This window comes from Sus scrofa, chromosome 2 (genome assembly GCF_054392235.1).
Source record: "Sus scrofa isolate SSC_HxYL_T2T_F1_AM1 chromosome 2, Sscrofa_HxYL_maternal_Yorkshire_Landrace_v2.0, whole genome shotgun sequence".
Lineage (NCBI taxonomy): Eukaryota > Metazoa > Chordata > Mammalia > Artiodactyla > Suidae > Sus > Sus scrofa.
In genome coordinates, this window is record NC_139384.1 from 44,240,906 (window position 1) to 44,252,907 (window position 12,002).

General features: G+C 39.8%; 1 protein-coding gene across 2 annotated transcripts in view; it reads left to right on the plus strand.

Moving 5' to 3' along the window:
• The window catches only part of TPH1 (tryptophan hydroxylase 1), a 33,054-nt gene extending 22,158 nt beyond the window's left edge, over nucleotides 1–10,896 (plus strand). For both annotated transcript variants that reach the window (XM_003122941.4, XM_005661097.3), the window contains 5 exons: nucleotides 2,794–2,929; nucleotides 3,619–3,745; nucleotides 5,907–6,002; nucleotides 7,182–7,315; nucleotides 7,779–10,896. In XM_003122941.4, the coding sequence (XP_003122989.1) occupies nucleotides 2,794–2,929; nucleotides 3,619–3,745; nucleotides 5,907–6,002; nucleotides 7,182–7,315; nucleotides 7,779–7,953 (668 nt within the window). In that variant the 3' untranslated portion in view covers nucleotides 7,954–10,896. The remainder of the gene's footprint in view (nucleotides 1–2,793; nucleotides 2,930–3,618; nucleotides 3,746–5,906; nucleotides 6,003–7,181; nucleotides 7,316–7,778) is intronic.
• Nucleotides 10,897–12,002: the final 1,106 nt, after the last annotated feature.

The window sequence follows — 12,002 nt, forward strand, 5'->3', positions numbered from 1 at the left end:
TGCTGTGGCTGTGGTGTAGGCCAGCAGCAACAGCTCCGATTAGACCCCTAGCCTGGGAACCTCCATGTGCCTTGGGTATGGTCCTAAAAAGCAAAAAAAAAAAAAAGAGAGAGAGAACCATTTGAAAAATGGAACAGAAAAGAAAGAAAGAAATAAAAAAGAAAGAAAAAAAAAAAAGAAAAATGGAACAGGCTCATAAGCTGGTTAGTTCCATGTTCATGGAGATGTTCATGCAACAGTTCCACACCCCTAGAGGGTGTGACAGAGGAGATTCATGCACCTTTGGGAAAGCTGGAGTAAATGATCTCTGAAGCCCTTTCCACATCAAGATTCTGTCACTTTCCCAAGGGAAAAGATGTGTTTGTAGAAGCATAAACAAAGAGTAACGAAAATTTTGTTTCTTTTAGTTCATCATGTTTATTTGGTCCAAGTTTCCTTATTTTTTTAGCTAGTATAGGCAATAAAATGATCGATGTTCTCCGGTGTCTACAGTAAGGAAAATAAATATCCCCTGTGATCTCAGCAGATTAGAACCTTAGGGAGAAAAAAAAAAATAGAAGTTATCTTTTTGATTCAAAGGGAGATTATCTTATTTCCATCACGATGTGATGTTATAATCCTTGAATTTATTACATAAACTGTTATAAAATCTGCATATCTATTCAACTTCATAATTCTTATTACTCAACCATTGTACACTAAGAGCTAAACAAGAGTTGAGCAATAATTCTTATTACTTAACCATTGTACACTAAGAGCTAAACAAGAGAGGGAAGAACCCATGTAAGTGGTTCCTACAAAAACTAGATTAAAAAAAAAAAGTAGTGATTGGAGTTCCTGTTGTGGCTCAGTGATTAATGAACCCAACTAGTATCCATGAGGACATGGGTTCGATCCCTGGCCTTACTCAGTGGGTTAAGGATCCAGTGTTGCCATGAGCTGTGGTATTGGTCGAAGACACGGCTTGGATACTAAGTTGCTGTGGCTGTGGTGTAGGCCAGCAGCTGCAACTCCGATTCGACCCCTAACCTGGGAACCTGCAGATGCTGTGGGTGCAGCCCTAAAAAAGACAAAAAAAAAAAAAAAAAAAAAAGTAGTGATTAAGGTGGCAGAGAACCAAAGTATATGACCTTGTGGAACTTAAAGATGGACAAGCCGGAGTTCCTGTCATGGCACAATGGTTAACGAATCCGACTAGGAACCATGAGGCTGCGGGTTCGGTCCCTGCCCTTGCTCAGTGGGATCCGGTGTTGCCGTGAGCTGTGGTGTAGGTTGCAGACCCGGCTCAGACCCCACGTTGCTGTGGCTCTGGCGTAGGCCGGCAGGCTACAGCTCCGATTGGACCCCTAGCCTGGGAACCTCCATATGCCGCAGGAGTGGCCCAAGAAATGGCAAAAAGACAAAAAAAAAAAAAAAAAAGATGGACAAACCATGTGCTACATGCTATAGAAGTTATCAAGTCACATTTGCTTGAGATTTGGAGGAAACATTTTGTTATGGATACAGAACTTAAAGTTGATCACTAGGGGTTAGGAGCTTGAGCAGGCTACAGAGCTTGTTGCTGAAGGTGTTTCAAGGGAAAATGTCAAAGAGAGAAGCCAAGATTAAAAGGCAGTTCAAACGAAGCATGAGTTGGAAGGGGTTACCTGCGCCATCAAATATGGGGACCACCAGATGCCTGTGGTTGTTTAAATAATTAAAATTAATGTCAATCAAAATGTTAGTTCCCTAGCTGCATTAGCCCCATTTCAAGTGCTCAACAGCCACATGTGGCTGGTGGCTGCCCTATTGGGTGGCCTAAGTGTTGAACATTTCCTTCTCTGTGGAATATTTTATTGCCCATCAGAGTGGGAGAATCCAAGTCCAAAGCAATGGGGTAGAACTGGAATTACCGGAGTGTGAGAGTTTGAAATGAAGGGCAAGATTAGAGCTTACAAAGGTCCCCAGAGCCACTGCAGCATAGTAGCAGGTGACTTTTACAGAGGGCATGCAGCTCAACTGTTGGGGAATGAAAGGGCACCATCCAGGAGTTCCCTCTGTGGCTCAGTGGCTTAAGAACCCAACTAGTATCCATGAGGAGGTGGGTTTGATCCCTGGCCTCACTCAGCGGCATAAGGATCCAGTGTTGCCACAAGCTGTGGTGTAGGTCACAGATGTGGCTTAGATCTCGCCTCGATGTGGCTGTGGCGAAGCCTCCAGCTGCAGCTCCAATTCAACCCCTCTGACAAGAACTTTCATATGCCCCAGGTATGGCCCAAAAAGGAAAAAAGAAAAGAAAAAAAAAGTATCATCCGGTTTAGATAAAAGAAACTATGGGAGGTAGCACTGACTAAAATGACACAGATTCAAAAATGGTTCTGATCCATATTAATAGATCTTGTTCGTAAGTGTCTTTAAAAAACAAAAGTAAGATTGTCTAGGGGATATTCTAAACCTGTTAGGGAGAGAGCAAGGTGTAGCATAAGACCTGGGTTCTTACCCTACCTTTATCATCCACTGTGTGACCTTAAGCATGTTATTGAGTCTCTGAGCCTGGATTTTACAGCTGTCACGATGAGAAGAGTAAACTTTAGCTCATAAACATGGAAGGAGATATGATGTGTAAAAGGTCTAACCCATTGCCTGGCCATGGGAAGTGCTTCATAATTATGACTTCCCGGTAGCACACATATGATAACATTTTAGTTTCCATGCCCTCCCTCAAAATGTCACCTGGTGCCACTGGCAGTTTTAAATGTTGCAGTACATAGTCTGTTCTGGTGAAGATTTTCTGTTTTCTCTTTTGCTTTGCAGAACGCACAGGTTTTTCCATCCGTCCTGTGGCTGGTTACTTATCACCAAGAGATTTCTTATCAGGTTTAGCCTTTCGAGTTTTTCACTGCACACAGTATGTGAGACACGGTTCGGACCCCCTCTACACCCCAGAGCCGTAAGTACTTCTACCGCAGCATCCATCCATCAATATAGCACCTACAGCATGAGTTTTCTGTGAAGATCAAGTGAATTAGCACATGTAAAGCATTTTGAATGGTGCCTAGCAAGTAATACATGTTCTGGGCTGTATATGTTAATCATTATTATTACCATTAGTAATTGACAACCTGTTAGGTGGCAAATGCTGTTCTGAGCATAGGGATAGAACACACAAAAAGTCAGACAAAATTTTCTGCCTTCATAAAGCTTATATTCCAATGGGGGAATCTAGGTAATAACAAATAAGCAAATATATATATTTGGTTATAAGTGCCATATTGAAAAAAATAAAGCGAGAGAAGGGGATAGTTGTGTGTGTGTGTGTGTTTCTTTTTTGAAAAAGGGTGATTAGAGAAGGACTCACTGAGAAGGTGACGTATGACAGAGACCTGATTTGGGGGTGTGGGATGAGGGGTGGATGTCTGTGGGTATTTGAATGAACTTAGGTATGTGTGTTTGTGAGTGGCCAAGGTTTTGAACCAAAATAGTTTCTTTACTGTAATAGTAACCTTTGTGGTCCATTTCCAAAGTAAAACTACCTAATCAGTTTGAATAAAAGTAAGATCAGGTTTTGATTTGATTGAATGGCTGATTATACATTTATGTAAAGTGTCGCAGTGTGACAAATCTGTACTTCTTTTTCAGAGATACCTGCCATGAACTCTTAGGTCATGTCCCCCTTTTGGCTGAACCTAGTTTTGCTCAGTTCTCCCAAGAAATTGGCCTGGCTTCTCTTGGAGCTTCAGAAGAGGCTGTTCAAAAACTGGCAACGGTATAAATCTGGATAGCTGTATAGATCAGTAATTCTTAACTGGGAAGGGAGGGGAATGTGGTTATTTGCGTAGTTTAAAAAGTACATGTTCAAGGAGTTCCCTGGTGGCCTAGCAGTTAAAGATCCAGCATTGTTGCCACTGTGGCCCAGGTTCAGTCTCTGGTCTGGGAACTTATGCATGCCCAATATTGTCTCTGTGAGGATGTGGGTTTGATCCCTGGCCTCACTCAGTGAGTTAAGGATTTGGTGTTGCTGCAGGCTGCAGTGTACGTTGCAGATGCAGCTCGGATCTGGTGTTGCTGGGGCTGTGGCATAGGCCAACAGCTGCAGTTCTGATTCAACTCCTGCAATTTCCATATGCTGCAGGTGAGGCTGTAAAAAGAAAAAAAAAGAGGAAGTACATATTCAAGATGAGCATTAGAAAATTTATCTTTGTTCATGTTTAATTTAAATAAATAACATTAAAGGAGGATGTAACACTTTAGGTTTATCAAAAGAAGACATGAGCTTAAAAATAAGGTAGAGAACAGAGATTACTAGAGTACAAGAATGAATAGTTTGGATACCCTTCTTTTTTCAGTAAAAATGATCGGTTCCCTAAAAATGATGCTAAAAATATTTTTGAGCACTAGGTGCAAGACATTATGCTGGAAATACAAAGATGAGTAAGGTCTGGTTCCCACCTTCAAGGAACTCATACAGAGACAGTTACGTTAGACTGAGAGCAAGCCTGTTAGAGAAGCTTAGGCAGAGGGCTCTGGGAGTGCAGAGATCTTCTTGGGGAAGGTTTCAGGAAGATGAACATCTGGACCAGCCCAGGGAAGATGAGTAATGTTTTCACATGCCAGGAAAATAAGGAAGAGCAGCTCAGGAGGAGGGCACACAAGAAAAGACAGGAGGTGCTTGATGTGTCTGGGGCAATGACAGAAGCTGGAGCAGAGTGTATGAGGGTGGGGAGGTCGTGTGAAATAGGCTAGATGGTTAGAACAGTGCTGCTCAGATTGCGATTTGGGGATACCTGGGGGGTCCCTGAAGCCCCTACACAGGGCTCTTGATGAAAGGTCTGTTCAAAATGCAAAGCGGATTTTAATGTAAGAGACAAAAGTCTTTGAGATGGTTTCAGATTCCACATTGCAGCAGCAGCACTTTAAGAAACTACCACTTGTTGAGCTTGATATTGCGTCAAAGAAGAGTATCCACCAGTGTCTGAGAAGGCTATTACCATATTCAACCTTTTCCCAGCTACTTATCTGTGTGAGGCTGCCTTTTTTCATATACTAGAATCAAAACAACCTGTTGCAGCAGGTTTAATACAGAAGCAGATATCTGTTTTCTAGCCCGACATTAAATAGTATCTGGTCAGACATTAAAAAGATTTGTGACAATGTAAAACAGTGCTACTTTTCTCAACTTCTTTTTTTGGTTTTGTACAATATAATGTTATGTGTATATATATATATATATATATATTTTTTTTTTTCCTCTTTATAGCTGCACCTGCAGCATACGACAGTTCCTGGGGCTAGGGGCTCAATCAGAGCTGCAGCTGCCGGCCTACGCCACAGCTAAGGCAACACTGGATCTGAGCTGCATCTGCAACCTCTACCACAGCTTGCAACAATGTGGGATCCTTAATTCCCTGAGCGAGGTCAGGAATCGAAGTCACATCCTTACAGAGACATTATGGGGCCCTTAACTTGCTGGGCCACAAGAGGACCTCCGCTTTCTTATATTTTAACATTAATGAGTAAATATTTAAACTTTTCTCAGTTGACATTTTTAATATGGTAAATATAGCTAGCCATAACCCATATAAACATTCAAGACCACATAAATGAGGTCTTGGGGTCCTCAGCAATTTTTAAGACTGTATAAGAGTTCTCGGAACAAAAGTTTGAGAAGTCCAGTTTGGAGTGAGACTTGATTGTAGAAATGTTTATAGGTTAATCTGGGGGTCTTGGACTTTATTTCAGGGTACTTTGGGTTAGTGACTAAGAGTCATAATTTGTTTTACTTATTTATTTACTTACATTTTACTTATTTAATCTTTTTAGTTGTTTTGTTTTTTTGGTTTTTAAATTAAATACAGTTGATTTACAATGTACTTTGTTTTAAATTGAGCCATTCAGGATATGAAAGTAATACTGATGTCTATTTTCAGTGCTACTTCTTCACTGTGGAGTTTGGTCTATGTAAAGAAGAGGGGCAGCTAAGAGTCTTTGGTGCTGGTTTACTTTCTTCCATCAGTGAACTCAAGGTAAAGGTTGTAAGTCTTTTCCCATAACCATATTTACGTAACATAATGGACACGACCTGAAATAGTTTCTGAATTTGAATAAGAGCTTACTGTGGAAAATGCTTGGGGGTGGCAGTAAACATTACCCAACGGGCATTTTTATCTATTGCCTAAGTTTTCTGAATAGATATATCTTTTATTTATTTATTTATTTATTTATTGTTTTGGGAGCCACACCCATGGCATACAGAAATTCCCAGGCTAGGGGTTGAATCAGAGCTATAGCTGCCAGCCTACACCACAGCCACAGCAACTGGGGATCCGAGCTGCATCTGCGACCTACACCACAGCTCAGGGCAATGCCAGATGCCTGACCCACTGAGTGAGCCCAGGATCAAACCTGCATCCTCATGGATACTAGTTGGGTTTGTTTCCACTGTGCTACAAGGGGAACTCCTGAAGAGATATTTATTTATTTATTTATTTATTTATTTATTTATTTATTTATTTATTTTTTACCGGTTGTATACTTTCTTTCTTTTTTTAAAACCACATCTGTAGTTGTATAATGATCATCACAATCCAGTTTCACAGGATTTCCATCCCACAACCCAAGCACAACTCCCCACCCCCCAAAGAGATATATCTTTTAAATTTAAAAAGTATTTTAAAGCTTTTGCTTACAAAATCTTCCTGTTTCTTCACCATTTTTGGTGTGATAACAATAACTTCAGTAATTTGTAGGGAATTCTTTGAGATTAATTATTTATCCATCAAAAGAACTGACCTGTGTTTGTTGAGTGGTGGATATATGTGAAATATTATCCAAGGTACAGTTTTTCTCTCAAGGAGCCTGCCCCTAGTGGTGGTACAAGTCATGTGTAGGAGTAACTAGTGCAGGGAGCAAATTTGATGCTGTAACATAAGAGTAAATAAATAAAGATCCTTGGGTGCCTGATATATGGAGAAGAGTGTTCGGGCAACAGAGATGATCTTGGAGCATTTATAGGGAACATAAAGCTATTTATTTTATTGGAGTATAGTGTGGAATAAATAGAGCTCTAGGAAATCAGTTTGGAATTATAGGTTGGGGCCATTGCATTAGTGATACATTCTGAAGTGTGCTGATTCTGGCAGTTGTGTATAGAATGTGGTCTATGAAAACAGTATTCTTTGATTCACTGACTCTTTGTCCTCTAGCATGCACTTTCTGGACATGCCAAAGTAAAGCCCTTTGATCCCAAGATTACCTGTAAACAGGAGTGTCTCATCACAACTTTTCAGGATGTCTACTTTGTATCTGAAAGCTTTGAAGATGCAAAAGAGAAGATGAGGTAAAGTGTATCTTCCTCATGCCTTAATTTTCCTCTGCAAAAGATAGGTCCAATAATGGTGACAAGTCACAGAAGTAGCAGCTGGATAATTAGAAGCCCACTAGGCACCTTCTGCCTGTGACTTAATGCCCTTTAACAGTAAATATGTAAGGTATGTTGTTTTTAATGATGTTCAGTATTGCAAATATGAATCAAGATATACTGAGAAATTGGTTTCTTCCCATTAGACCATTTATAATCTAATAGGAAAAATGAATACAAATTACTATATAGCAACTAGGAAGCCTTATTCAGGAGCAATTCATTCCAGCCAGGGGAACAGAGAAAGCTTAATGTCACTTGAGGAAGAACATGAAGTATATATAAGATTTAGATATGTTCATTTTTAGACTAAAGGACAGTATTTAGTTTTCATCATTTGCCCCCTAGAAATTGACTGCCTCTTATTTGTTTTCTTAAATAGAGAATTTACCAAAACAATCAGGCGTCCATTTGGAGTGAAGTATAATCCATATACACGGAGTATTCAGATCTTGAAAGACACCAGGAGCATAACCAGTGCCATGAACGAGCTGCAGCACGATCTCGATGTTGTCAGTGATGCCCTGGCTAAGGTTAGCAGGCAGCCGAGCATCTGACAGTGGCATTCCTTATCCTGAAAGCATCTGAGCGTCAATTCAGAGGCCTGTGGGTCAACGGTTGCTTTTCCTGAAGACCTGGTTGTGGAGGGACAGCAGCCGAATGATATTCTCTACTCCTATTCCCTAATGGACTATTAGTCTTTGCAAATGTGTACCTGGATCTTTGAGCCACTAATTTTTTTCCTTTTGATAATAGCTTTAGTGAGGCGTAATTCACATACCATGCAATTCACTACCACCCCGGTTTTTATAGAGAATTTGCTTGACCCAATGGATCTAGTCCTAGCCTGATTCCATTTTCTTCAGTCCTTCTTGAGTAAAATGACTGATGATTACTTAAAATACTTTGATGGTATTAACTTTGATGATTACTTAAAATGCTTTGATGGTTATTATGGAATTGATCCATATTGTTACCTAAGATTTTCTAAGGGAGCTCCCTTGTGGCACAGTGAGTTGGGGGTCCGGCATTGTCACTGCAGCAGTTTGAGCAGCTGCTGTGGCATGGTTTTGATCCCTGGCCCGGAAACTTACACATGCCGTGGGGATGGCCAAAAAATTTTGTTAAGTATCTTACTTATCACTGAGTTTATGCCAAGCTCAGTCACATTCACATTCTTAAATTTATCAGGAGACTAGCTGTCTCTGCTGCTAGATGGAGGAAAAGCAGGGAGGCCTTTGCACACAAAACATACCTAGTAAAGGGCAAGTAGTCTAGGTTCAGGTGTAGTGTCTTATAGGGAAATGGGAGTAGCTAAGTCTAGAAAGATTGATTGGGCATAAACTTTAAGTCCAGGTGAAGGATTCGGAACTTTTTTTTTGTAGGCACCAGAGAGCCCCTGCCCAAGTGACCATCCTCCTTTAAACTCTTCTTTCTATAGCATTGCATGATGCTGGTTTTGTTTTAGGTTAGTCCTACTCATGGGGCCAAGGGGAATTTTGTGGGGGTGCTATTTGCAAGGATGTGGCATGCAGACATGCAACCCCAGGGATGGCCCTCAGGTTAGCAGGAGACAGTGTCGTCTGGGACAGAGGAGAGATACACTAAGTTAAAGTTGGAAAAGCAATGCCGAGCACTTTATTGCCAAGATAGAAGGTACCATAAACAGGAAGGCGGAGGGTCAAGGGTGGGCAAATGGGGAGGAGATGGTGTAGGAAAAGTCAAGAAGAGCATTTCAGGACTGACACTGTAATAACAAAGGTTGCAGCATTGGCTTTTATGTGGGGTCAGTGGTGTCATGCAGGGAGCAGGCCTGGTATACACAAACCAAACTCCCAAGTATAGGCTCCTGTCTTTTCAGTTTGCTTCTCTCCTCCCCCTACCCACCAGAGGAAGACTCTCCTCCAGTTTCTGTCTTTGGCCCTCTTCTCTCTCTGCTATATGTCTTCTACATCCATGACTTCAATTCTTATTTCATGTGATTCCCATACTTGCAATTCTAACCCTGACATCTGTCGCGAATTTTTGCCTCTTAAGTCCAGGTGCCTGCTGAATATTTCCGTTTAGATGCCCCATAAATTAGGCCAATGTGGTATCACTTCTTGTGGCACCATTCATGTAGAATGAAATGGGGTTGTGGGAGTTCCCGTCATGGCTCAGCGGTTAATGAATCTGAGCAGCATCCATAAGGACACAGGTTCGATCCCTGGCCTAGCTCAGTGGGTTAAGGATCCTGCGTTGCTGTGACCATGGTGTAGGCCAGTTGCTACAGCTCCAATTTGACCCCTAGCCTGGGAACCTCCATATGCTGTGAGTGTGGCCCTAAAAACAAAAAAGCAAAAAGAAATAAATGTGGGTTGTGCAATGTAGCAGCCCTGCCCAATATCTCAAACTCTAAAGGTCCAAAAGGAACTCAGAATCCCTTGAATATTATGCCCCATCAGCTTCCTCTCCCAGTGATCTCATTTCTATTAATGGTATATTAAAGGTCTTTCAGAACTCTTAAAAAATTTATTTTATGTTATTCAAAGAAATAGAATTAGAAAGAGTAATTAATCCTACTTCAAATTTTTACATTACTTATAAATTTTAATAGCTGATCAATTGTTAAGTATACCTTTGATAGTAATAGATCTAAGTCAGCCAATCTGAAGCCATCTGAAATATTGGTTAGGTAGTGTATAGTTAGTGTATTTGATTGCAAGGAAATCTATTAAGCAAACCATAATAGATAGCAAATAACAAACTGTGCATACTGTATCTAGTTATTTTCATACAACTTTATCATGGTATGGTAAAGAATGGTAGTTATTAAATTTTTTGATAGTTATTAAATTTTTAAATGATGGTATTTCAAATCATTCTATGACAAAAGCCTACTAAAGTAAATGTTGAAGACATGACCGTTATAATTCACATCTTCAGAGTAATGCAAACATTTCATGATTGATTTCAGTTTGTTCTTCTAACCTCTGAATTTAAAATATTTGATAAATGAGGAGTCCTGAGAACCTTAGAGTTTTCATGCATTTTAAATATATGCCTTCAGAGCATCAAGGAATATGTTAATAGTTATTCAAATATGAGAACAGAATTGAACCAAAAGTGTGGTTCATAATTCTTAATTAGTGAGTTATTACTTGGAGACATAGATGGTGTTTTCCTAACTTTTGGAAGAATGCTCCAAAAGCTAGCTGTCAGAATGCCTGCATTTCGTAATCTGCCTAGTTTATCATTTGGAGTTATATGGTAGTAATGACCCACCAAAGTGTATAGGATTATAGTTCATTTTTAAGTTGCCTTCCAAAAGGAAAAAATAAAAAACTCCTGGAATTGTCTAAAGGAGCACATACTAGAATTCATACATTACTTTTTTTGAAATGTATATACTGTCATCTATTTCAGTCTAGTCTTTATTTTACTAAAATAATATACATTTATGATCTGCAAGTTTGTTATTCAACTGGATAATAAAAGGACACAAAAATTCCTGTTCTCAACCAGCGTTTATTTTTGTCAAATATGTTAAAAACTAACTTAATAAACAATAAGTTCTTACTGTATAGCACAGGGAATTGTATCCACTCTTCTGGGATAGACTGTGATGGAAAATAACATAAAAAGAAGAATGTGTGTATGTGTGTGTGTGTGTGTGAGAGAGAGAGAGAGAGAGAGAGAGAGAGAGAGAGTCACTTTCCTGTACAACAGAAATAGGCACAACACTATAAATAAACTCTAATTAAAAAAAAAAAAGAAGGAGTTCCTGTCATGGCGCAGTGGAAATGAATCTGATTAGGAATCATAAGTTTTCAGGTTCAATCCCTGGCTTCGCTCAGTGGGTTAAGGATCTGGTGTTGCATGTGCTGTGGTGTAGGTCAAAAATGCAGCTCAGATCCTGTGTTGCTGTGGCTGTGGTGTAGGCCAGAGGCTACAGCTCCAATTAGACCCCCAGTCTGAGAACCTCCATATGCTGCAGGTATGGCTCTAAAAATAAAAAAATAAAAAATAAAGAAAGAAAGAACTGATGTAAATATATACTAACAATTTTAGTAGTTTCAGAAATCTGTAACATGCTTCTTTTTTTATTTTTTCCATTATAGCTGGTTTACAGTGTTCTGTCAATTTTCTACTATATAGCAAAGTCACTCACTTATACTTCTTAAAAAGCCTATGAATATGAGATGTAAGGGAAGCTAAACATACCTGGAACCTAGTAACCACTTTCTGGAATTCTTGATAAAGTCTCAGCCTCATGTTCCTCATCTGTAAAATGACTAACTTTACCTTACTGGGTTATTGTAAGAAATACATTTTGAGAGGATTTTGTAAAAGGAAACTTAGTAATATGTAAAGAATCATTACTTTCCTAATCAGACATTCCCTCATTGCTTCTGGATGATTTTACCTTCCTCCAGAAAAAAATTAACTTTTTTTTTTTTTTTTTAGGGCTGTACCTGTGGCATATGGAGGTTCCCTCCAAGAGAGGGGTCAAATCAGAGCTGCAGCTGCTGGCCTACACCATAGCCACAGCAACACCAGAGCTGAGCAGCATCTGCAATCTACACCACAGCTCATGGCAACACTGGATCCTTAACCCACTGAGTGA